General features: G+C 41.0%; 1 protein-coding gene across 5 annotated transcripts in view; it reads right to left on the bottom strand.

The window, feature by feature from the left end:
* Positions 1-572: 572 nt before the first annotated feature.
* SGSM2 (small G protein signaling modulator 2) overlaps positions 573-25,581 on the bottom strand; it is a 51,241-nt gene continuing 26,232 nt past the window's right edge. The window contains exons 5-24 of one of the 5 annotated variants that reach the window (XM_035561091.2): positions 24,553-24,620; positions 23,911-24,056; positions 22,768-22,902; positions 22,067-22,191; positions 20,600-20,667; positions 18,683-18,846; positions 17,994-18,123; positions 16,375-16,509; positions 12,772-12,922; positions 12,144-12,208; positions 11,545-11,690; positions 10,973-11,101; positions 8,944-9,126; positions 7,433-7,837; positions 6,480-6,604; positions 5,969-6,051; positions 5,387-5,496; positions 4,708-4,804; positions 4,267-4,434; positions 573-3,464 (exon numbers count right to left, since the gene is read on the bottom strand). In XM_035561091.2, coding sequence (XP_035416984.1) covers positions 3,376-3,464; positions 4,267-4,434; positions 4,708-4,804; positions 5,387-5,496; positions 5,969-6,051; positions 6,480-6,604; positions 7,433-7,837; positions 8,944-9,126; positions 10,973-11,101; positions 11,545-11,690; positions 12,144-12,208; positions 12,772-12,922; positions 16,375-16,509; positions 17,994-18,123; positions 18,683-18,846; positions 20,600-20,667; positions 22,067-22,191; positions 22,768-22,902; positions 23,911-24,056; positions 24,553-24,620 — 2,722 coding nt within the window. In that variant the 3' untranslated portion in view covers positions 573-3,375. The remainder of the gene's footprint in view (positions 3,465-4,266; positions 4,435-4,707; positions 4,805-5,386; positions 5,497-5,968; positions 6,052-6,479; positions 6,605-7,432; positions 7,838-8,943; positions 9,127-10,972; positions 11,102-11,544; positions 11,691-12,143; positions 12,209-12,771; positions 12,923-16,374; positions 16,510-17,993; positions 18,124-18,682; positions 18,847-20,599; positions 20,668-22,066; positions 22,192-22,767; positions 22,903-23,910; positions 24,057-24,552; positions 24,621-25,581) is intronic. The other 4 variants (XM_035561093.2, XM_035561092.2, XM_035561094.2 and 1 more) reach the window with 4 other exon arrangements.

Below are 25,581 nucleotides of genomic sequence, written 5' to 3'. Positions count from 1 at the left end.
CAAAACAAAACAAAAAAAAAACCACCACACAAAAAAAAGGCAAGTAAGATAGCAAGCTCTGGAAGAGGGAGAGTCACTGCTCTAGAAGAGGAGCAGCAGGAGGATTTTTTTATAGGTTTGGAGGACGAACTGGGAGTGCTGGAGGAGGATCTATCCTGGAAGCCCAGCAGTTCTGCTAGATTTTAATGTTAGCTGCAGCACGATCAGGACTAAAAATGTAGGATGAAACTTTATTTTTTAACACTTGTCATAGGCCTACTTCTGTTCCCACTCCTCCTCTGAAGCTGAACTGCCAGCAGGCTCAGCGTGTGACGATAGGTGTTCTTAGGCATGCACTGTATATAATTTAAATCTCTGCTTAAAGTCATCTAAGGGACATCAGCAGTCTATTTGGTGATGACCTATTTACTTTAAAACTACTGCTTAGTACAAAACCCATGCACGCTCATCATTGAAACGTTAATTACATATCATGCTCTCTTCCCAGACAGCCCGGTCCTTAGGGCTCTGTGTTCTGTCTCTGAAATTACCTTGGAGGGAGAGAAATTATTTCCAAATTGCTCCACAGAATGCCTTGACAATCAGTATTTATTCATATGTTACATTTAAACATAAATAATTGAGCAATAAAGAGAATAGTCTGCTCTTGACAAAAATAAGTTAATACACAATATTCATAAAATACAATTAGACAGAACGTTTTAACAAGTACAACAAAGTTTGCAGAGGATTTTTTTAAACAGAGTAGAGTGGTATAGTACATTCCCAACAAAGAAAAATAGTGCAGTTTTTATTTTTTACATCACTTTCTCAGGCTCTGTGAATTGGAGGGCTTTTTCACTCATCTTTTTTTTTAAATACTATTTCACTTTTCAAGTGAACAGACAAACACACAAACTGAAGCGCTTTGGAGACCTTTCAGCAGCCATGCACTGGCCTATAAAACAGTTTGATGCACAGCTATAAGTAATGACGAGTTCAGGCTGTGAGCGTGCCTGCGGTACAACTCCTTGGCTTCTAATCCTGAGCACACCCTAACTGTGGGAGCACGTGGCGGGTGGGGAGTAAAGCTTATCACAACTTTCTTCCTTCTGTAACTCCCACTGCTATTATTTTAGTACTGTTCTGTGTAGAAAGGGGGTTTCCTCCTAAACCACCTCCTCCTCCACAGCACCTTTTTCAGAATTATGTAGGCACATCTGTTGTCACTTGTTTTGTGACCATGATGCTTGTGAGTGTGGAGAACAACAGGCTTGGTCCCACAACAGCAGCGAAGGCGTGTGTGCCTACACCAGGGGCCTTACGACCTGGTCTGGGGAGCAGGGGCCGAAGTGATGCAGGCTGTGACACGACAGAGAGAGGGATGGATTGGGCTGTTTGTTTTTCTTTACCTTCCCATCAAATCTTCAGAGACCAGTTTAAGGGCTTGGTCATTGAGCTGAAAAGCACTTTGTGTCCATTTGGACTACGATTTATAATTTTTATTTTCCTGCAATCATAAAAAGAGATCTAAGCACAGATGATTGCTCTAGAACCAAATCCCTCTTGCACGTGCAAGTAATGCTCAGCTCATGAGGCCCCCAAAGGCAGTACAAATGTAGTGCAAAAAGCAAGATGAAACTGCTCACTGTGCAATAATAAGAGCAGAGTCACCTCTCAGGATTTAACTCTTCGGAGTAATTTGATTTCCTACACCCATTTTGCTAACAATCTGTTTTTAGAAGCTCATGTGAGCTGATCTAATCAATATAAACTTCTTAAAAGCAGAGTTGACAACTGTTTTCTCTATGAGGCTCAATGGAAACAAAGCTGTGTAACCCTGCATGCTCTGAATGATTAAAAAAAAAATCAGATTCTTTTCTCTCTTTTTTTTCTTCTTCTAAATCACTGAGGTTCTAATAGCCAAGGGTGGAATAGTTAAAAGTGCTTAAGCTAAATCACTAGGATTTCTAGGAGCACAGGTCACATGTATCTATGAAATGTACAGTTAACTTTATTTGCAACAAAACTGCTCCCTCCCTTCATCTCTTGTGCTAATACAGAGATACACTTTTACTTAGAAACACGTTAAGAGTATACATGATAAATGTTATCTGGTGTGATGAAGTGCTTAGATGGCAATAGAGTTGTTTAAAGCTCCACGGCAGAGCCCCAGCTAACTCTAAGTCACCTTCGATCTCTATAGAGCATGGATTAAAGCCTATGCTGCTACTTAAAGCATGCAGCCAAGGACAAGAAAGAAATGGCACAGAACTGCCATGGGGTGCATGGATGGCTCGACAAACCAGCACAGTGCTACAGCAAAATGGAGCCTGTGCAACAATTTGAACGGCTTAATCTAGCAAGCACTGACACCTGCTTGAGTTAATGAGTGCCTGGTTTGTGTTTGCAGGATCCCAAGGAAAGTCCTCCCAGAAAGCTTTGCAGAGCAGGGAGGAGGAGGCTAGTAGTGAGCAGTGACTAAACCGGAGGAGGTGAGGCTCTGTGGTGTCTGCTCCGTAAGTAGCAACTGAACTTCATGGGATTCCACACAGATGCAGAGTGTGGGACTTGCTAACATGAGCAAGGAAACTGTTTCTGTGTGCTCAACTTGTGTTAACCTGAACTATATTGGGCAGATTTGTCATTTGGGAATACTTCCAGAGTAAGTTTGCAAAGTAAAGCGAGGGCATGTTTGTGGCATGTGTAGGCCATGAAGACTCAACAGCATGAGCTGTCAGCAAAGGCTAACCCACGTTTCTAGCCAATGCTGCCAGATCTTCACTGCTCATCTTAATTATGTTATTTACTATAAGGCTGTTCTCCCAGTTGGTAACCTTGTTTATTTTACTTGCTGCTAAATACTCTGGTGAATATAAATTCAAATGTTTTAGTAACCGGAGCTGCATATGCATTCTCTTCCACTTTCAAGGCATAGTCCACAAACTGCGTCCATATATGTGCTCTTCCAAGGACCCAGTTCAATGCTTGTGACACTTGAGTACTGGATCAGGGCCTACCTCCTTGAAAAGCTCTGTCAGAGCACAAAATGTGCTATTAAGGGTGCAGTAAGTCAAAATATAAGTGTTCCAGTATGTCACCCCCCTCCCCTTTTTAATATCTCAAATATGTAGGTAGACAGTCTTCTAGAGAGAGGGAAATACAAGAATGAAAAAAGATTCCGTCTTGAAATATAAAGTTGAGTGTAACAAGGACTATCAAACACAAACCTTATCTGGTGAAGGAAAAGTTCAATTTTTAAAAGTATTACAAATCTGTTAGATATTTATTACATTACATGGAAGATGCAATTAAAACACCGTTTTGAAGTTACAGTGCAAGAAATGCTCCATCCAATAGCTCACAACAAGGCCCACAATGACAGTCTGTTCATTATCACTTATTTTCAATCAATGTCTGCACTTTGTAGACAAGGTCTCTCGCTATCCTCAGTATTTCCTGGGCATTATGATGCTCTGCCATTTCTAAAAGACACAGACAAACGTTCTTAACTGTCAGTGACAGGAACTTTTGTGCCCTAGCATTGATAGTACTATAACATTAGCATTGATTAGTTAGTGTAACACGAGTAGCAATCCAGAAGTATTGCTGGGCTTTAGGTTTGTAGAATTAACAATAGAATAAATGAACAAATCCCTTAGTGCTATAGGTCCTTGCATGAAGATCTAATCCTTCAGGTGTCAGTTCTCTTGCTCCAGAAAACCCCAGTGCCTTATGACCACAGAACAGGAATGGGAGGTCTGCACCCACACGTCTGTGAACAGCCCTTCTGGACTCTAAAAAATATAAAGCTGCAGAACCAGAACCCAACTTGATCAAAAGATGTCCCTCCAGGAAGGGACCATTGCTGGATAGACTGGGATGCAAGTGATAATACAGTTAAGAAGGGCTTCACGTACCTGGAGCAATGTGGCTAAATAGTTCCACATAGAGAGGTCTGTAGTAAAGTAAGATAGCTAGAGTAAAGTAGCTCTTGACAGACCAGAATCTTTAGTGTGTTTTTGTTTGTTTTTGAGGGAAGCAGGAATGCCGCTGTTTGTGTGCCAAGTAAGATCTTCAGGAAGTATTTGAAAATCTGGGCTCTTCACTTACATGAAAAGCAACGTGACTGAAGGGGTAAGAGATTTACAGCTTAAACTGAAATGGGGCTTTTCATGTCAGCAACAACACTGCACAACTGCAGGTGGTTTGTCAGAATAAGGGAGAAGCAGCAAACTCTGGATACTTCCTTCTTATCAAAATGACTTTCTTAAAAATGTTTCTTACCATTAAAAAACTTGATGATATCAGTGAAGTCCATGTTGTTATCACGGATAATCTCTCGATAAACTTCCACAAGTGCTAAGGCAATGAAAAGGACAAAATGTTCTGAAGAGATGTGCTTTGCTGCCCAAATAACTTCCCACACTGTAAATACATCCTCGTACAACAATTCTGAATGGGAATAAACATTACAAGAGCATCTGATTATTCAAATTGACCTTTTTACCCCCTCTAACTAACGTCTTGCAGGCCTTATGCAGAAAAGAATAGAATTTGATGAATCCTCCCTTTCCCTCTCCCCTTCTCCAGCCAACATCATTCCAATGGTAGTTAATCTCTGAGAACTCTAGTGAGCCTAGCTGCTACTCATCATCCAGACATTTATATCAAAACAGATCTATTCGGTTTTGCACAACTCTAACTATAGGCATAGAACATTATTACCTCTTTTAAAGTCGAGCAGGAACCAGCGATAGCAGAAGTAAAAGTGAGTGTAATCTCCATTCTGGTGCATCAATTCAAAAAGCTCTGAGTCTAGAATCTAAAATGCAAAGCATAAGATGTTAAACATTATCTTGTCTGAAAGTAGCCAAAATCAAAGGTGTTGGAGGCTGGTGAAGATGACTTCTTTGCTACTCTTTATCAGCTGACCCTATGGTTATTCTGAGCAGCTGCTTAGCACAGATCTGCCCTTTCGTTATGCATTTGCAAAATGCTGATGCTGTGGGTGCCCTGACAGACTGACAGGGTGAAGGCTTACTGTCTGTGCAGCTATGACGTGACTAGATTTTAATGTGATTTCTCCCTGACTTCCGTTGAAGCTGGACTGAGCCATAAATGTGAGTCATTACATGGGGTAGCTGGTGTACTGAAGGCAGAAGTTTTGGGAATTTGTTTTGTCAAGTTAATATGAGCTGACCTGCCCTAATGCATAGTCTATTGTGACAGCAAATATTGTTCCCTAAAAAGCAGGAAATCATTCTGGGGCTGCATAAATATTCTCCACAGCTCTGAAGTACCAGATGGCTAGGAACCCCAGACACTGGAATCCTTGCCCTTCAAGTTAGTCCTGAGCCTCTGAAACAATTTCATCTTCTTTCAAATAAGATTCAAGAAGACTCACTTGGATTAGGGACCGCATGTTGGCAAAGTGTGTGTCCATAGCACCTCCATTGGGGAAGTTCTGGCTCATCCTCTTCATCAAGTGGCTGAAGCAGCTGTAAGCCAGCTGATCTGCAGGTATAATGCAGAACACTTAGTGTTCCAAGTCTTCTGATGTCCTTGAACTAAAGTAACGTACAGCAGGGCAAAGAAAAAAAAAAAGAGGGTTTTCCCCTTTGCTGTTCCCTATCCCTATCATCAGTATTAAGGTGAAACAAAAGACAGTACCTGACTCTGGACCATTTTAATTATGTTTCAAAACAACACAGCTTGAGGTTGAGTTTTCAGCATCAGCAACTGCAGGAACACAGCTGCTTTGAAAATGTAGTAAAATTTAATCTGGAGTTGGTCAGTAGACAGGGAATCTGAGATACTAATGCTGGTCATTTCAACAGCCACATTTAGAGAAAGTATGGATCAAGAGCTGCAAGTTTGTTTCTCCTAGTGAGCTAACCTTGATTAATGCATACAAGTTCTTCTAAAACAGCATTTATAGAGAACTCCCTAACGATACCAACATGTTCCAAAAGAAAACCTTTCCTACCGTTGTCAAGTATAACCATCAAAGGAGCCAGGAGGTCACACATGCCTTGAACATAACCAACTTCTAGGTGCTCCCAAACATAACTGCACAAAGAAGAAAGCACAAGAGATAATAGGATTAAATAATCCTCTTGTCTACCTAGTAGATGTCCTGCAACACTGTATCTGGGCACCTCACAATTATTAATTGCCATTCATAGCACCCCATTACAGCAAAAATATATTATCCTCATGTGGAGGAAACCAAAGCTAATAGTACATCAAGAGAACAGTTCAAGGTGAACAACGGAGTCTGTTTCTTGAGGTAAAAAGAGACTCTCTCAAGTCCACGATCCAAACGTGGACCACCTATCATATCTGTACTTTCTAACCTTCCATACTAGGGACTACCATTCCTTCTTTTAAGTTCATTATTGAGGGGTTTTTTTTGTACAATTATTATTTTCATATTATTATACTTTATGGTTTATGACAGTTATGTGAGAAGTGATTCAGTTTACAAGCTGTATTACCTGCACATGACATTACGGAGTTTCTCCAGATTATCAGCAGTAAAATACCAGTAATTCCGATCACATCTCTGGACATCTTTATCAATTCTGTGCAAATTTAAGGCAACAGTGTCCAATAATTCTATCTAGAAGAGAAAAGCTTAAGCTAGATCTGCTGTTCAGTCAAAAGAGAGGCAGGCTGCTAAATCATTTTTAGGCAGACATTTAGTTTAGATAGATATCATCAGCAAGGAGCATGTAGCTGTAAACAGAGCTCATATCTTTTTTCCTCTCTCCACAGCTCAGAGTTGGTGCCAACCTTATGACTACCTTAGGTGGCACTAACAAGAGAATATCCATCAGTAGTGGGTACAGACTGAGTTAGAGCAGTCCCAGGTGCAGACTGAGTCTAAGAATCAACAAACCAGAAATAGTAAAATTATGCTTTGGACTCACAAGAGCACTGAACTACTCAATTACTGTCAGAAATCCCAAGTAAACGGTGCACAGTTTCTCTGACAAATGTTCCAAGCCCGACCTCTTTACAAAGGGTTATGTCCAGATGAGCAACTCCAACAGATAAATGGAAGCAAAAACTCCATCTGTTAACAGCAACACTAATAGACATGGTGAAGTCTTGGATCTTCATTTAGGTTGTGGTTCAATTTGATTAAATGGGGATTTCAGCTTGAATTAAATGACACTGAAATCTTACAATTGGTGTCCTATCCTCTCTTAAAATTTTTAGCTACTAGATCTTTACCACGTTATTTTCACTGTAAAAAGACTCAACATTTTATTGCTGTCTTATAATCTATCTCAAAATCCAGATGAAATGATTTGGATGCAAAGATCCTCAATTATCCTCCCACCACCTGTAGTTCTAGTTTGGGATTGTCTCTCACTAAATCCTATCTGAAATCCAGTACAAGTCTTTGCCAGAAAAAGATTATGATAAATAAGTTGTGACCTACTGTGTAGGATGCAGCACAGACAGAAGCAACATCCATTAAATAATCCACCTGGGAACACAGCTGCTCTTCTGATACAGAATCCTGAGACTGCAGTACAACTGACTTGGCTTTCTGCACATGTGGTACATCTGGATCAGTCTTTTCCAGGTCAGTACTAGTTTCTTCTTCAGCCCCATCTTCAAAGGAGACACTCTGCCCATCATCAATACTGGACAGGATGCCTGAGGCCACAGAGTAGTTCCGTGAGGATGGCAGCCCAGAGTCGGGGGAGTCAAACTCTACAGACTGTTGCTCTACGGCAGCTACTGCTGCTGGTGTGTCGACAGACACCACAGTGAAAGTAGGGTCGTCTTGACCTTTTGAGTCTTGTTCTGCTGAATCCGCTTCATCTACAGATATAAAGACCTTGGGGTGGTCAAGGAGGGGTTAAAAAAAGATTCAGATAAAGCAGGGGAGAACAGAGAAGCAGGAAACATTAATGTAGCAAACCAACCTCCAACCACAAGAGATAAATAACTACATTGCTGCAGTGAACAAGATCACTGATTAATGGAGTTTCCCTGCAAGCAAACAGTTGAGAATTGCTCAGTCTTTATATTGAAACTCTCTAAAAATAATACCAATTTATGATCTTATATCTGTCTCCTATGATGATGTCTTCCTCTTTCACAATCGTCAATTAGAAATACTTTGGAAAATAGTGAAGCTTCCCTACCTGCAACACCAACTCTAAAAGCACCTGCTCTTTTAAAGTTATCTTTGAAGGGGACTAACCTACCTCTGGCTTCAGACAATTCAGTTCAGATACTGTTGTTTAAAGTCAAGACTGGCCTTCAGATTCTTTTAACAGTGCAACTACTTTACCTCTTCTCTTGCTAAAAACTTTTTCGAACTACTGCAAGTTGTATTCTTATCTGCCGTTAGTTAGCTAACTGAAGTCTGCATAAGTAACGAACACAGACACTTTTGTAACACAAACACCAGCTCTCCTATCCAATTGTGACTATAATCAAGAAACCCTTTTATTGGTTATTCAATTTACCAAGATGTTAATTCAATCTGCCTTTCTACTGCTTAGCACCTTAACTTAGATTGACAAAGATCCCCTCTCCCAAAATAAAATTACACGCAACCTCTCAATCAGGGACAGGACGGAATCAAAAATACACTTTAATAGTAGTGATCTCTTGCTCCTATGCTGGATTTGAGTGAAGGACCTATAAATAGACTTAGGAAGCTATTCCACTTACCGAGAGAATGAGGTGAACGTTAAAGTCTTTACGCAGGTCCTGCTCAGAACAGCTATAGACTACCCAAAATATAGACCGGCTCTTGGCTGTATCGTGGAAGGGCTACAGCTTCAATTTCCATACAGGATTTAAGTAGCTCCAGACTGATAGAGCTGTGTCTACTGGTAACCTAAATCTCTGCTTCCTTGTGCTGTACCCGTGCCAACGCTAAGCCTCCTGCACTGCCTGCATCAGTTGAGTGAGAGGGAAGGGAGTACTTACATCATTGCTGATGGTGGAGTCCCTGTGTATCAGTCGCTGGACATGGCTGTCAATGCTGCTACCTGACGAAAACTTTGCCAATGTGGCAGAATGTGATTCTTTCTCTCGCTGCTTTACAATAACCTCACAGGCCTTCCACTCAGCCATGACCTTCTGATACCGGAGAGCAATGTCTTCATCCACCTGCAGACAGACAGATAGATACTAAAATGCTGGTTCTTCTTGAAAGACAGCATTAAAAATGAATGGAAACCAGAAGGGAAGAACTAAAGCAAATGTAATGTATCAAATCAAAAGCCTGAAGGCTCCTGAAGTCCTCTTGCTAGAGCACAAATCACTGTAAAATGCAATGACTGGAACAGTAAGATGTTGCACAGGAAGGGCCAATTAGGTATTTACTGCAGGGAATAACCTATCACTGTAGATGCCAGAAAAGATTCATATAGATATCTGTATATGCTATCAACAGTGCCTTGATGCTGTTCAGGAAAGAACCACAGATGTCACTGACTGTGAAACCTCACACAGTTGTCAGATGCAATCTGATGGAGCAATAGCTGGATGAATCTTAATTTCATTATACTTCCTTCCCAACTCCTTCTCTATTCCATCTCTAACACAGCTCTTGCAATGAATTCCAGGACACAGGTTTATTGACATCAGCCTATATAGAATTAGATGCTGGAACAGAGTCTTGAATAGTAGAAATCCCAGCTCACATAGCCTAGTATACTGCACATGGCCAGATCCAACCACTCTGGTTCCCATAGTAATAAAACAGATTTTTGCCATTTCTGGCTTCCTCCATTGAAAGATGGACACAGAACCCCGAGCCGTTAAGGGACATGTAGTAATTTCACTACTCTGTCACTTGTCAGGAGCTGAAGAGAAACCACAATTGTGAGTTGGCTCCAGGCTCTGGACTCTCCTGGCTGGAGTTGCTACCAGAGCATTCATGCTAAGAGCTGCGGGCTATTTGTCACTTGAGATAGCTGCGGAGTCATAAATCACAAAATACAACAGTTAGTGGAAGGCTGGAGGACAGCCATGTTTCGAAGTCCCCCAGATGTTGATGGATGACTGCAAAAATATCACCAGAAGGCAATGATGATAAATTACCCGTGATGACTTCAGTTAAGGACAGGAGAAGTTTCCCATACGTGCTGATGTTATGACTGTTCCCATCTTTTTCATTTAATAGACTGTTAGATTCAATGGTAAGCTTTATTTAGAGTCCTACAGCACATTTCTTTTAGGAGTCAGTTATTACTGTTACTTACTGATGATGTTGAGTTAGCTCATAGGATTTCCAGATAAGGTTTCAAGTACCCTTGTGTTCCTATGGTACAAACTCAGGGAAAAGAACTGGCTATAGGAGCTTATATTCTGCAGATCAATTCTTTTATGCTGTGCAACATGTTTTTTTTTCTGAATTTGCTGAAATCCTTATTTTATGAATTGACTCAAGTAGTCCTCTCTTCTTGCCAAATCTCTGATGTTGTAGCTGTATAAATACATATGCTCTTTGAAGTGGGGGCTAGAATCCATGAGTTGCAACTCCAGATTTCCTGATCTAAGAACTAAGTATCTGGGTTCTTTTTCCGGTTCCAGGCATACCTTCTATTCCTACACATGGATCATCAATCTCATGGGTCATATAACTGTGGAGAACAGAGGCAGCAAAATGCAATCTATGCAAGGAAGCTCCCATATTCAGTATCTTTTGGTGGCATGAGTTTAAAAACAAAGCAAACCTTTGCTGAAATCCCAAAAGATTACATCTACTGGCTTCCCTTGGTCAACTAGGTGAGTAATCTTTTCATAAAAGGAAATTAAATTAATTAAACAGGATTTTCTCCTCGTGAACCCGTGTTGGCTGTGACCAGTGACTGTGTTGTCTTTCAGCTGTTTTTCAATAGCTCTCAGGATAATATTCTCCTTAATAAAGTAATAAAGACTAACGCTTGCTATTTGAAAAACAAAGCCTACTCTGCAAGTGTAATTCAAATCCCCAGAAAGTTGTACTTACCTGGTCCATTTCCTTTTTGGCCATGCCGAATTTGTAGTGACCTAACAAGAATGGCCAGACTTCCTTTCGAATCTCATGCTGTACCCCACCATAATAAACTCTTCTTAGCAATTCCAGTTCCTTGTAATTCTGCAGTAGTTGTGAGAAAGAGGTATTGAAGGTAATACATCTTTATTTTCCTCAGGCATGCTCATATATACTTATTCAAAATACAAAGACAGTGAAATGCACCCAAGGCACTAAGCAGATTTTGCAACTTGATGCATGCCTTTAGTGCCCTAGTTCAAATCCAATCAAATAAAAGTTGTCATGTCTCCCATGAAAATAATCTAATTTTTAATAGATCAGAGTCATCATGAGATCAGTTGATGTTCATTGACATCTTTGCCATCATCAAAGAAGCAAAAGATAAAGAAGTGTAAGGATCAACTGTCTTTCACTAGAAAGAGAAGTCACCCTGGTAAGACCAGAAAGCTTTAATACTTCCTGCGGACAATTCTAAGGGATACCATGCTCACCACAGCAGCGTACGGGAGTTAGTTTAATGATCATAGAGGTATTCTGTTACTTACTTTTCTGTCCTTCTGATACTTGCTCCAAACCTCTTTAGTCAGACCTCCTGCAGCACTGGATGGCTTGTCAGGTGGGATAATTGTGTGGTTCACTAGGGCAGACAGATGTGTTCGCACTGTTGACAAATGGCGGCAGTAGGCAAGCCCTGTGATTGGGGAAGGAGGTAAACATAAACAAGCAACCTATACAATATCAGCAGCCTTTTTCAAGATCAAGTTGTGACATTTTAAACTTGCCACTAATAATCCTATACAAAGTAACCTCACACTTGTACTATACAAAAATGAGGAACTGCAACAGAGCCAAAGATTAAGTCCATTTTACACAGACAAGTAAAACCCAGGCAGATTACTGCATTTCAGTGTAAAATTACTGTTCTGTCTTCACTATGCATCAGCTTTCCCAGAGCTGTATTAAAACCTACAAATAACAGAATTACGAAGCTGTGATACTTGGGTCAAGACCACACTAGTGCCCTGAGTTGATCTGACTTGCAACGATAAATTTGGTTTTAGACTACTTTCTAAAGCAAGTATTACATGTTTTTTAGGTAAGCATACAGATACCACAAGGGCTGGATCTAAGAAGCTTCACTTACATCCATAAAAGGCTCTGGAAACTATCTGCCTCTTCATGCTTTCACACAGCATCTTTAATGGAGTTCTGTGGAGACACATTATCGGGAACATGATAGGTCACAGGGACAGAAATCATCGTGAACTTTATGCTGATCCCTATGATCTACACATAGCAATTCTTTCTCTGCATCAAGATTTATTTACCTAAGGGACAACAGTAATCAGAAATTATACTTTTAAAAGCATTTTCCCACCAGCATTTTGGCCCAAAGCAGATTAATCTGGTGCATTTAGCTACAACTGCTTCAGGTGCATTGTAAAGGTCCTTGTCAAATTAGATGAGTTGTTGTCCTTCATTATAATTGTTGATTACTTGTTAAATAACATGCTTCCAGAGCTGAATTGCACTAAACTAAACTAACAAACAAAAAAACTAACTGCAAATTTTCTATCAAAATGTGACTTGAGATTAGTTTAATAGGCTAGTTTTAATAAACTAAGTGCCTTGCTATAAAACTCCATCTTTTCATGTTAGAAGCTATTTGAAAATTGCTATTCTTTGTCTCTGGTGCTGCAACCAATAAAATACCCTTGCTTTCAACTGTGGCACAAATTTTCCCACCTAAGCTGTCTGCACAACTTGCTTACCTATCGTGGATGCAGTTGCAGCAGCTGGGTATGTCATAGGGAGAGCTGCCCGTTGAACAGGAGACACATGAGGAGCCGTGGCTACAATGCTCCAGCTGCCACGAAAGCAAGTTTGCCCCAAAACCTTGCATCTCTATCATTTCACTCGTGTCTAGGGAAAATAAAAAACAAAAAAACAAAAACAAAAACAGCAGGCCATCAAATTTTTTTCTTCTTTCCCTTTCTTCCTTCTGTGCATCCTGATGGCTTCATGCTTTACTTCTCAGCAGGCTTTGAACCTTGATTGCAAAAAGGGGAGAGCACTGTCTTAGTTAACCTCAGAAATACTGCTCTCACCGTAACCTAAACCCGAAGCATGCTGTGCACATTCACCTGAGTGAAATCCCTTCACCATTTCCCCCTTTCTTGCCCATGCACATCCCAGCCCATATTTCAAGAGAACAGAGAAAAGGGTGCTGTAGAAACAACTAAAACTGGTTATTGTGCAATGTTATGATATTATTTAAAGCTAGAAGAGATAATCTAAGCTGACCTTTTTAATTCAGGTCTTAGAATTTCATTTTGCAGTTCCTGGAATCAGCCATGTAACTGCTAGTCCAGCTAGAGTGGAAGTTTGAGCATAAAAGAAATAAAAATTGGTTCAGTCATTTTTAGAAGATGCTTCTTTCCCCCTACTTACACTAGATCCTAGATTATTTAGCATGGGATAGTTCAAGTCCTACTAACATCAACATTATGTTTGTAAAGTAGGATTCTCTGCAGGAAAATGTGATCCAACAGTACAGTGCAGCTTCTAGAGTTATCCTTGCTCACCAAAATCTAATTGCTTTTTTTAAACCAGCTTCATTAAGGCAACACCAAAAATCACCAGTTGCCTTTAAAAGCGTGGCTTCGTCTCTTTAACTTTTCCAGCTGGCCTTTGAGCTTGTGGGTTTTTTGTTTTTATAATAAATAACTGGCCTTTCAGCTCACCCATGATTAAAATTAAGGCAAATGCCATAATACTATATGCCAGTGAATTAACATTTGTAAGCAAAATCCAGTCCCCTGGGCCGTGCTTTTAAAACGTACATTTATTGGGTGGTGGTAGGGGCAATTCCAAACCATCTCATGCATTTTAAACCAAGGTAGCGTAAAGCATTTTAGTAGTGCCTATTAGAAAGTGGGCATAGGTGAGGAAGGAGTGGAGTAGAAACATTTGTTAACAGAAAAAGCACAGGCTCATGCGGAAGCAGTCATGTGTATTTCACTTCACAAAACAAAGTGTGATGAAAAAATGCTCTTCACCTTAATTCTTCAAGGAAGGAGCTGAATGACCCAGTATTTATTGCAGCTTCTCATTTGGTTCAAATAAAAACCATTGGGCAAACATTTTTAGATCATTATTTTTTGCCTCCCCTCTACAGACAAGAAAAGTGGGTTTTTCAGTTATAATATATATATATATATACGTTTTTAGAGAAAGAAGGAAAGAACCCCACAGAACCTAAATATTCAGATGAAAGGTACCTGAATTAGTGAAGAATTAGAGTGAACAGCATCTTTTATTTAATTGTAGTATCATCTGTAACTTCAGCTACATGCAAAAGTTGAGCATGTTGCAAAATGTAAAAGCAAATGGCTAGCAAACCTGCTACAACAGTGTTGTCATTATTTAAAAGGGATGTTGCTTGACAGACAACAGCAAGTCCAATCTAGTTCAGCAAGAATCACTACTCAAATAGCAGACATAACCCTAGCTATACCATTACCATTAATCCTAGCTATACCATTATACGAAGATTAAAAAAAAGTAAAAAAAAAAAAAATTACCTGACAGCCATTCTAGTAGCATAATTTAAAATTACCATCACCTGACTAAAGACTAAATTGTGTTTCTTATGTTTTTGATCACAGCATTAGCTTCTTAACATGTGCATTTGTCAGCGTTAGACCTCCTTCCTTTCTGTTATCACCCATATCCAGAAGTGATCAGTTAAGACACAGAGTGACATTCTAAAACAGCACCTTCCTTCAAGGGTAACGATGTATACCAGAGTTTCTTCCCATCCATACATTCTATGAAATCTCTATTAACTTGGGCTGGGCTTTATCAGTTTTAGGTGTTACTACCTTGTGATGTGTGTGAGGGCAACCTACCAGGAGAATCTCTCTGAATAAACGTTCATATCCTATCTAAACAAATCTTAGGCACTGTATAGATGCAGGCAATTGCACTCTCCTGCACGTGGTTCCATCAGACCAGGGCAATCATCCTCCTAGAACTAAACTCACGACTCTGCTATTTAAAGGGGTGAGTGTCTTATCTCGACTCAAGATATATTGTGTTTTTCTGAGGGAGCAGAAACACCAGAAGAAACATGTTCATGCTAATACAACGAATGAAAAATATAGACAAGAATCAAACTTGCAAGCTGCTGCTCTCCTTCCAACATCCTCTGCGGATGTTCAGCTTTTGACAGCTACTTTACAGCCTGATAACAGAGAAGCTTCCATTCTTGCTGATAAACTCCAGTTATCAGCAAGAGACAGAGGCTGTTGTTTAGATTATAACAGGAGCATGCCAGAGTTGGCATGTGCCTTCAAGAGGTATCAAGGCCAAAGGTCTGGTGGTATTGAAGCTGTTCAGTAACTGGTAAGCCTAGAGGAGTGAGAGATTTCACATGAACTGGTGGACAGGCTGAGATGACATCTGTCTGTCCTTTGAACAACTGCAAGCTTTAGAATTCTAGCTGTGCAGGAGACATTTGGCCTTGGGAATGGATTTTGTACACCATTCAGCTTCCTCCTTTGAGGAAGTAAGGACTTTTCAAGTCTCCAGAACTATCCTACTACATCCTGAATGCTTGGTAATACCTATACTTTTTGAAAATACTAACTTTATACATCTGTTATGAATGGCATTAGGAAAAGAACAAGATGACACATTTTGGGAGGGTACAGAGTCTTGCAACTGATCACCTAGCCTACAAATCTAGCAAGAGATGGAATGAAAGCACCTGACCACAAAAAGGCTTTGATCCCAATCTTCTCTGCACTCTTCTGCTACCTTACAGAGTTATCCAGAGTGTAGGTGGGAGCACGCATATTTGTACCACCACTGGGGCTCAAACTCACTGCACTTCTGTTCTCCCTATTCTGTCTACACAGGCACTCTCCATTTCTGACTCTGCCCAGCACAAACCATACTGTTACTGCTGTAACAGTGCACCTCTGATCTCCTATATAAGGCTGCCCTCCACAGTCTGTTATGCTGTACATGAGTAATACATGGTGGGAGAAAACAAAGACCTGTTATACTCCCTCTCTCTCTTGTGAGAACATGCTCTAGTATTCAGTTTTTATGAAGGTGGGGCAGGAGGCCTCTGGAAGGAAAGATTTGTTTGTTTAGCAGCACAGATGCTCAAAGGAGATGGAAGATGCTGCTGTTCCCCCTTCCCATAGGTTGTAAGCATATTCCCAGCCTCTCCACGGTCAACTTAATCTCCAGGTCTCATGGTGTGAGTGAAATGTTTTGCCCTGTAATAATGCCAACACTGTTGTATGCATCAGTGGAACGAGCTGCAATAGAGCTCTGGGACACAGGGGGAGGAGGATAAAAACCTTTCATCCTATTAGGAGCTGTGAGGTTCCGAGAGCAGATCATTGATAGCATTGCGTGTAGCTTATCTTCCTCCTCCTCGTCATCGTCAACAGAGGCAGAGCGGCTGGCAGCTAAGTGGTGGTAGTTAATAGTTACTGCTCAAAGAAAATAGTGAAAGAGGAGCATAAGAAGAGAGAACTTGATTCTGCGGGAAAGCTCAAAAGGACATGTTCAGCAAAGACAAAGGATTTGAATCCTGCCCTCTTTCTGAGGGCACAAGCTCCTGTGTGAGTGGGCATGAAAAATGAGGTTCTTACAAAGAAAAGCATGCTCCACCAAACACAGGCCAGCTTCTGATTGTGCATAGGCTGTTCCCCGAGAACACACAGATCATGGCAGTGGAGGAAGGTCCCAGTGCCAGCCTGCAGTAGGTGAGTATGCTCCTTAGCAAAACTCCATGGGAATTCAAGGCTCCAACTAGCTCACCTCCTTCACCATGCCAAATCATCAATACTGTGGCCTCCTTTCCACTCTGATACCCATGTCAGATGCATCTGGGCAGCACACAGTCTGCTCCTCAGCTCTGCCTGGCACTGCAAACGTGCAAGGTACGGGCCTACCGCTAAGGAAACCTGAGGCAGGAGCCAGCTCTCTCTGCCTTGCACTCAACAAGCAGGTCTGTGCTGATTGTGCCCACAGAATCTGCAGTCCCTTTGATTCACGCAAAGGGAGAACATGCTTTTGCTGGTGTGCGGGTGCATGAACTTACCTGTGCAAATTCAGAGGCCCTAATAAAGCATAACCACTACTGCGGTTCAGTCCCCTGGGGTACGAAGGGGTCACAATTGAGATTTCTGCTTTCTCAGCTGCAGTCCCAATACAAACAACAAATCCAAATTCCCTGTAAACTTTAGGGTCTTATTTTTTACTGGGAAATTCTTGCTTCTTTGCTGTGGGGAATAAAACTGAGTGCGCTGTTTGAGAACTAGCTCAAAAGCTTTCTTGCATGTAAGGAGTTTGTATTCACTGATGACATGAGGTGGTTTGGTGCTTGGGAATTCATTTAGTTTCCTCAGAAGGGCATTTATTTATCCATTGTTAAGTTCTTGCTTCCAAGCCAGGAAAACTCAGCCCAGGGAGTTCTTGGGGGTACTTTAAGAGTTGAGTTTATGTTTTGTTTGTTTGTTTTTCCTAATAGCAACATTATGAGCAAGCAGCATGGCCAATAAAAATATCCTCACTTAAGGAGCAAAACTGCTCCTGGATAGTAAAACAATCTTTTTGGTTTTGGTCTCAGTTTGCAAGCCCAGGGGAGTATTTTGAAAACTTCCTCTGCAAAACACAGAGTAGAAGTAAGTAAGATCTCCCACCTCCACTCCATTTCCATGAAGAAATTTCACTTTGTTAAGGAAACCTACAGTAAGCTGTACCTGTTGATCACAATTATCAACCAATGAAACTTTGTGGTAGATTTCCCCAACACCGCTCCACTTCCCTCCACCCCCAAACAGCTTGTCTGTTACCTTCAGTTATTTCCCAGGATATTACTTCAAGATTTTCTTAGCTGTGTTTGGTTTTTGTTTTTGTTTGTTTGGTTGTTTTTGTCTGTTTTTAAACAAAGCAGAACAAAGGCACTTACTGTTATCATGCTTGTGTCCTGGATAGATAATTCTGAACACATAGTCTGTAGAAGTGTCTTCAGTTGGCATTTCTTCTAGGTCCACTGATTTGTTGCTGTTTCGTTTTCGAAGCTTTGGAAATACCTTACCCTAGAGAAAGTAATGATCCCATACATTCATTCAGCTACCAAATACTAACAGAGCACAACAAACTAAGTACTTTGGACCTTTGGCATATTAAGTCCTAAAATAAAACTTTCAGCTTTGGGAAGGGGTGAGGGAAAAAAACACTAGAATCATAAATAGATGGTGGTTTAGAGATACACAACTTTTCTGTGTACTTAAAACACAACTTTTTCCTGTAATCCATGGGAGCTGGGCACCAGCTTCCTCAGTAATGCAAGCCTCTGACAGCAAGTATATCCCAGAGACTCTTGGAGTCTCAGTCCCTATTGTTTGGGACTGATACTAATGCATCATGTGTTGATACAACAGCAGATTCCAGTGCAATGCTCAATGCAGCAATGAAGGTATACACAATTCTTATGGACAATCTTTATAAATGAAACGGGACTAAATGGAGTTATTTTGCCTCCCACTTTGATTTCCAGCTGCTTTATAATAATGCCCAGACTCTGTGGGGCAAGTTGCTGTTGCAAAGATGGTAAGATCAGCCCTACTACAAGCAGCTCATCAGAAAAGGCAGTACCTTGCCCTGTTGGGACCAAAGTGGTGGTTCCAGCTGACCACGAGGCAGAAGACCATTTTCCAGACAGGAAAGAAATGCAAGGAGGTGACCTCCTTGGGGGAAGTGCAGTGGAGGTCTCTGAGTTCCATCCTGACTCACCAAGACTAATGTCCATCTGCTTTCTGCTGCAAAGGAGGACAATGGGAGTCCACACTGTTACATCGGAATCTCTATTTGTTGCTCTTACCTTCTAAGCAAGTTTCATTTGTGACCACCTCTAAGTAGATAAATAAGCCTCTGTAAGTCACAGCGTAATCTAGGGGTGACCTCAGTCCTTTAGTCCTAAAGAAGCTCAGGATTCAAACAAACCATGACAGGCCTCATGCAGAAATATTTAAAGTGATTCTGAACATTAATATAATAAATAACAAAGGAAGAAGTAAACTAAGTGTTTGATGTGTGGCGTAATTTACGAGGACACAATTTAGAATGAAGGCTAGCCTCATGGATATAACCAAAAGCTTTATTCTTGTGAGAATTAGCAAGTTACATTCCCTGTTGTATATATTCTTCTCATCTATCTTCACTGTTGCCAGAAATTTAGCACAAATAACAAAACCCACCTTGGGCTCTGGGTACTCTTTTAAGTGTAATGATATGAATCTTGAGTAGAATTTTGAAAAGCATGTAAGTAGATCAGGTTCTTCATTTTCCTTTTCTAAAACTTACTGAATGAAGAACATACCTCACCAGAGTGCTTTTGAAACTTTCACCTCTGGTATTTCTTCCTCTACGGCATCTAGAGCCCCCTGGTAAATGGGAAATGTCTCAAGAGCAGGATGTGTGCCATAGCGTGGCTGTACAAGTCCCAGTCTGGTAGCTAGGTGCTGTGGCAGGACCGCCAAGTGTCTGTCATCTTGTGCAAACAACAAAAATCATGCTGTGTATACACCTGCACCTGTTGCTGAAACAGTCTTCTCAATGAACAACAACTAAGGCTGTCACGTTTCACATCTGTTATCCAATTCCCCTTTTTCTAAGAAACTGCCACAAAGCAGAGTGGTGACGCACCTGACCAGTCAGTGCAACCCTGGACAGGCACAAAGTGTTCTGGGAAAGCTGATCCAAGTGAGGCAAATAAACCTGCACTAGCATTGCAGCTGTCCTCTGCCAGCTAGGACTGTATGTTTTAACACGTCCCCATATGCCTGGGCTGGCATGGGATAACTAGTTCTAAGTGTTAACAACACGGAGGGAAAGTGATCAGTCAAGTGGCTCTTCCACTTGCATATTTTAAAGCAGCACATATATAAGCTGTCTTTTCAAATAGGCACTTAGTTCGACAGTTCTGTTAGTCCAACTGCAGTTCCAATCTGAATGCAAATAAAATTTCTGTATGTTCATTGTCTTTGCTCTGTGATTTTGGTTTAAGGCTTGTGGTAAGGAAAGCAGTCGGATACATGTTGTTCAGATCCCTCTCTCTACACTGAGCACAACAGGCTCATCAGAACTCGATGGTCAGACGCACTCCATTTCTACAGGTTGATGATGTCACTGACAGACCTGCTTTTTTTTTTTTTTTTTTTTTTGTGAAGGTCAATGGATTGAGGCCCATGCTTAGCGAACCAAAGCTTCTGTGTTTAATACCTGCTGCTAACAGTTTCCAGAAGTACTGTTCTGCACAGATGACTCAGAAAAAACAAAGCGCACAGGAAAAAACAACATAGAAAGTAAGTGACAACTGAAGCATTGCGTGGCAAAGAAGTCCTTACCAGGTCTTTCAGTGAAGACATCTGAAGAAGAAAAATGGTCTGCCTTCTTTTGCATTAACCCCCTAACGGGCACCATATGAAATGGTAGCAGCATTAGCAGCATTAAAATTCACCTGGCAGACAGGGGCTTTGGGGGTACCCCCACGTGAAGAAGGTTTATGCTTACGTTGTTGATGGCAGTGAATGCAGACGATCTGGCAGAGTGGCACTATTAATGCGTAGTCCCAGTAAACGCTAATAGGGAAGGAAAAAGTGCAGGACAATTTATTTTTATTTTTTTTTACATTCAGGAGTGCTTGTGGTTCCAAGCACCCCAAAAAAAGACTTTGCTAAGTTAATAACTGCTTTTTAAATCTGTCCAATTAAGGTGCATTAATAGTCAAGTAAAAGGCAAAGGAATTAGTTCTCCACAGAAGCTGCATCTGACACCAGCCTTTTCATAAACTCCGTCCCTCTTCTCCCCCTCTCCTCGCTCTTCCCACCCCCACCTCCACCCCCCCAGGTTAGAACAATGTTCCAGCTAAGATTAAAATGCCTATGACAGACTCCATGGTGGTCTTATAGCTGGGTTTCACAACAGGCAGATTCACTTGTGTCTTCTTGCACACGGGATTTTTGAGCAGAAGCACGTAAATCCACTGGGGCTGAAGCTTACAGATTAAACACTGGAAACAGCTCTGAACCCATCTGAGAACAACCTCAATGATTTAGCATTATAAGCAAGGACCCAAGGCTTCAATAACGCTCTATTAAAAGTACATATATATATATGAAGTTAAAAAATAAAAACAAAAATCCCAGGGTGGATTAAGCATTAGAGAGCACTGTTCTGGGATTGAAGGAGGCATTCTCTGAGGAAACCTACTAGCCTGGTTCAGGACTTTACCTGCTCTTCCACTGAAGCAGAATGCCACATTAAATGCGTAACTGATCTAAAGAAAGAGAATGACATTACAGGTCTCTCTTTTGAGGTTGAAATTAGCCATGCTTGTCAAGTGATTTATGACCCTCTGAAGGGAGATACTAGTATTGTAATGACGGAAGGTAGTGTTGAGTCCCTTCTCCAGAACATGTGGAAAAGTGGGCTTTTGTTTTCCATTTGAAAAGGCCCTGTATCCAACTCATACTTTGCAACATCCTGTTTGTGATGTATATTACTGTATCACTAATCCAGAGGGGCCTTTTTTAGGATAAACACTCTGGAATTTTTTATTTATTTTTTTTTTTTAAAACAACCACCCTAAGTGAGTTTTGAAAAGTTCATTAGACGATTAGTGTGTTACTTAATTTTGAGTTTTACCATGCTATCATCCAGAGGTCCCCTGCAGGGTCCCAATTCATTCCAGTAGTTATGTATTTGAACTCCCTTGTGGGCCTGCATCTGGGCCTTGTCTACACATTTGTTCCTTTCCTGTTTTGTTGTTTTAAGACAAAGTGCACTACAGGACATTTGGAAAGTCACTTAATCTGTGGCAAAACAGGAACAGAACTCAAGCTGCCTGACACCTCAACCTCTGAGTTATTCAGAAGCCCTTAGATTAAATCAGTTCTGTTACACTTATGCCATATTACCAAGTATATGAGAAATAAGCACCATGAATGCTTCCAATCTTTTCCTGAATGCAATGACTACCTTTTCTCCAGCTCCGAATCTCCGAGGGTTCCATTCATCAGCTGATTTGGAGTCCATTTTAATGTCAAACTATCTGCTGACTGATGAAGGGAGAGATACCCAGGAATTGCCTCCAAGTCATCTTTCTGTTCACAGAAACAACAGACAGAAAATGAAGGTGATTCAAGTGCATGCATGCTTTTTTCTTCTCCTTTATCCACCCCTTCACAATTCTGAGATCTTAATTCCAGCCCCCTCAATGTTGCACACCCCGTCAGCCCAGTAGGTTTGGCCACAGTCAGAACATGCCAGGCTATTTTTATCTGGCCTAATCACACTCCAACTTCCAGGTCCTGCACAACTCCATCATCCGTGCACTTAAGTCTTCAGTTCAAGAAACCTATTTTTACATTAATACAGCTTACAAGATTTAGCATGACATAGTGATGGAGCACTGAAGTACCCTCCTCAGAGACATGAAGATCCTGAAAGTAAGAACTATCAACCTTGTTCTCAATGTTACATTAAGATATTTAAAACTTTTTGGCAATGAGGATGAAGCCTGTTTCACAAATTCAGTAACAAGAATAATACCCAATCACATGTAAAAATACAAGAGAAAAATGGGAAATTTGGCCCACCCTATGCATCACTGCATTATATATACTTTGTTTCTCTGATGGCCAGATAACACAGGTTTCTGGAAGTATCAGTGGACTTACTGGCTGGACTAAGACGTTGTTTTTCCCATACAGGAGGTGTGTTCGGGAATTCTGGTGCAAAGACTCTACATACTCTCTTGCTGAAGCAGCAAAGCGATCTTCTGATGTGCTCCCACTTGAATGCCGTTTCCGGATCTAGCATGCACACACACACAAAAACAGTCAAGGCAAATTAAGCAGCATGGGAACGACTGTAATGACAGTCCAGTAAAACAGGAACACAGTTCCATTCAGACCAATCTCTGTAGAATGCAACTTCTTCTGGAGCCAAGAGACCTTGCAGAGAAACGATCTGGGCTCTTCCTCACCCCAGGCCAAGGCAGCTCGTAATTTCTTGTGAACTACCTGAAGAAATCACACATCAAAAGCCACAGAATTTGGCCCTGGATCTCAAACTTTTTTTAAACAGACAGAATATTTGGGTCCGAATGGACTTTTAACCTGTGATAAAGGCTCCATTACAGAAGAGAAAAAGGTTCTTCTTATTCTTCTGGGGTTGTATTTGTTGTCAACATAAAGAATCATAGAATGGCTTGCTTTGGAAGGGACCTTGAAGATCATCTCGTTCCAACACCCCTGCCATGGGCAGGGATGCCACCGACTAGATCAGGTTGCTCAGGGCCTCATCCAACCTGGTCTTGAACACCTCCAGGGATGGGGCATCCACAGCTTCTCTGGGCAATCTGTTCCAATGCCTCACCACCCTCTGAGGGAAGAATTTCCTCCTGACATCTAATATAAATCTCCCCTCTTTTAGTTTAAGACCATTCCCCCTTGTCCTGTCATTATCTGCCCGAGCAAAATACTGCTCTCCATCTTTTTTATAAGCCCCCCTTAAGTATTGAAAAGCTGCAGTGAGGTCTCCCCGGAGCCTTCTCTTCTCCAGGCTGAACATTCCCAGCTCTCTCAGCCTTTCTTTATAGGAGAAGTGCTCCAGCCCTCTGATCATCTTTGCAGCCCTCCTCTGGACTCGCTCTAACTGGTCCATGTCCTTTTTGTGCTGGGGGCCCCAGACCTGGAGGCAGTACTCCAGGTGGGGCCTCACAAGGGCAGAGTAGAGAGGGACAATCGCCTCCCTCCCCTGCTGGCCACCCCTCTTCTGATGCCCTGTAACTCTGAAATAGCTGCATAGTAAATACCTACTCCCAGCGCTGGGCGCTTTGAAGGTGAGTCTTGGCGACCATGAACTCCGTGAATTCGGTGTCGTTGAACAAGTTCATCTGCTGAAGGGTCTGTCCAGTAGTGATCAGCTGTTTTTAGCTTGGTGTACTCCAGTGCACATGGTCCAACTAAAAAAACAGCCCAGGAAAGAAAACTGAGTCTGTTTGCAAACACATGTAGTCTTACCCTGCTGGTCAAGTACCAAAAGTATGATTTTCCTCTCAAGCCAGGTGAATATTAATGATCACTTAGTGATCCTACAGGATCAGCACATAATATAGACAGTACATATAATATCATATCCTATTATCTAGGGCTGTGTAAAAAATATTTCTGTAGGACACAATACCCTGCCGAAGCAGCATTAACAATTCCAATCTGCTAGCAAGCATGCTGTAAGAATACAATTTTCTTTCTATTCTCTGATCTAACCGATAATTAATAGGACTGGTCTCCACTGGTCTTGGAGGCAACAAAACATCATCTCCTCTATTGCTCTACTACAGCTAGCCAAACTATGTGCTAGAGATAAAAATCACCTTTTGTAACAGTTATAAAATAAAATGGCTTAAGAAACAGTTTGTTTTCTTTAGCATAATAAGAAATAACTTTGCAAGAACTTACCTAGGAGAGAAGCAAGTATTGGGCCACAAACAGGATCTGCCAGTAAAGCTTCTTTTTCATAATATTTACTAGGAATAAAAGATTAGAACCCAGTTAAAAACACTGGCTGTTATTTTTAAAAGCTCTTATGTCTCCCAGTAGTATTAGTCCATTGACTAAAAATATTACATTATTGCTTAACAAAAAGTAAGCCAAAGAAAGCAAAATAGATAATGGCAGTCATATACCAGGTCATACTTAAAACATAATAAAAACTGAGGCCAAATGCTCATTTCAAGTGTGAATTCAGACAATTAAATTACCTACATAAAAGGGAAGATTTAAGAGTTTAGAGTTCTAAGAGCTTTACCAAGGCTAAAAATTGAATCTAGGCTGTATATCTGTAGTGCTTTCCAAGCTTGGTTTTAGTTTCAGTTCTAATGCAAAAGGAATTCCAGCAACAGAATTTAGCTGTGATTATCAAATACACTCTCTCACACAATGGGCAATAAGAAAATTGACTACCAAAACCACCAGAAATGGGACCAAAGGGATCCAAAACCCATACATTTCCTGAGCTAGACAGGTAGAGGAAAAGCAGTTGCTAGGAATACCTAGAAATCACTGATGCATGCATCTCCTCTGAAAGCTCTATTAGGGATTGACTGGCTCACGGACTAATCTCCAAAGAAGAAATGTTGTGCTGGGTTTGCAGGTAGTTAGAAGGCTTTTACTACATGGTGCGTCATAAATGGAGGCACTAAGTGACATGGTTTAGTGACGGCACTCTGTAGGTCAAGTTAATGGCTGGACTTGGTGATCTTGAAGGTCTTTTCCAATCTAGATGATACTATGATTCTACCTATTCTTAAAGTGTATTAAAATATATTGCAAGAAAGCTATGAAGAAATTAACTTGGCCTATTTTAGACACTTCCTTTAGTAGTAGATCATTTCCCAAACTCTATCAGTAACATTGACTAGATCTCAGTGGAGCATAAAGGGAGCCTAGAACAAGCAGTTCAATAAATCTACCCTCCAGACTTCTATA

The sequence above is a fragment of the Cygnus atratus genome, chromosome 20 (assembly GCF_013377495.2).
Source record: "Cygnus atratus isolate AKBS03 ecotype Queensland, Australia chromosome 20, CAtr_DNAZoo_HiC_assembly, whole genome shotgun sequence".
In the NCBI taxonomy this organism is placed as follows: Eukaryota; Metazoa; Chordata; class Aves; order Anseriformes; family Anatidae; genus Cygnus; species Cygnus atratus.
This window is presented reverse-complemented; position numbering and strand designations above follow the sequence as displayed.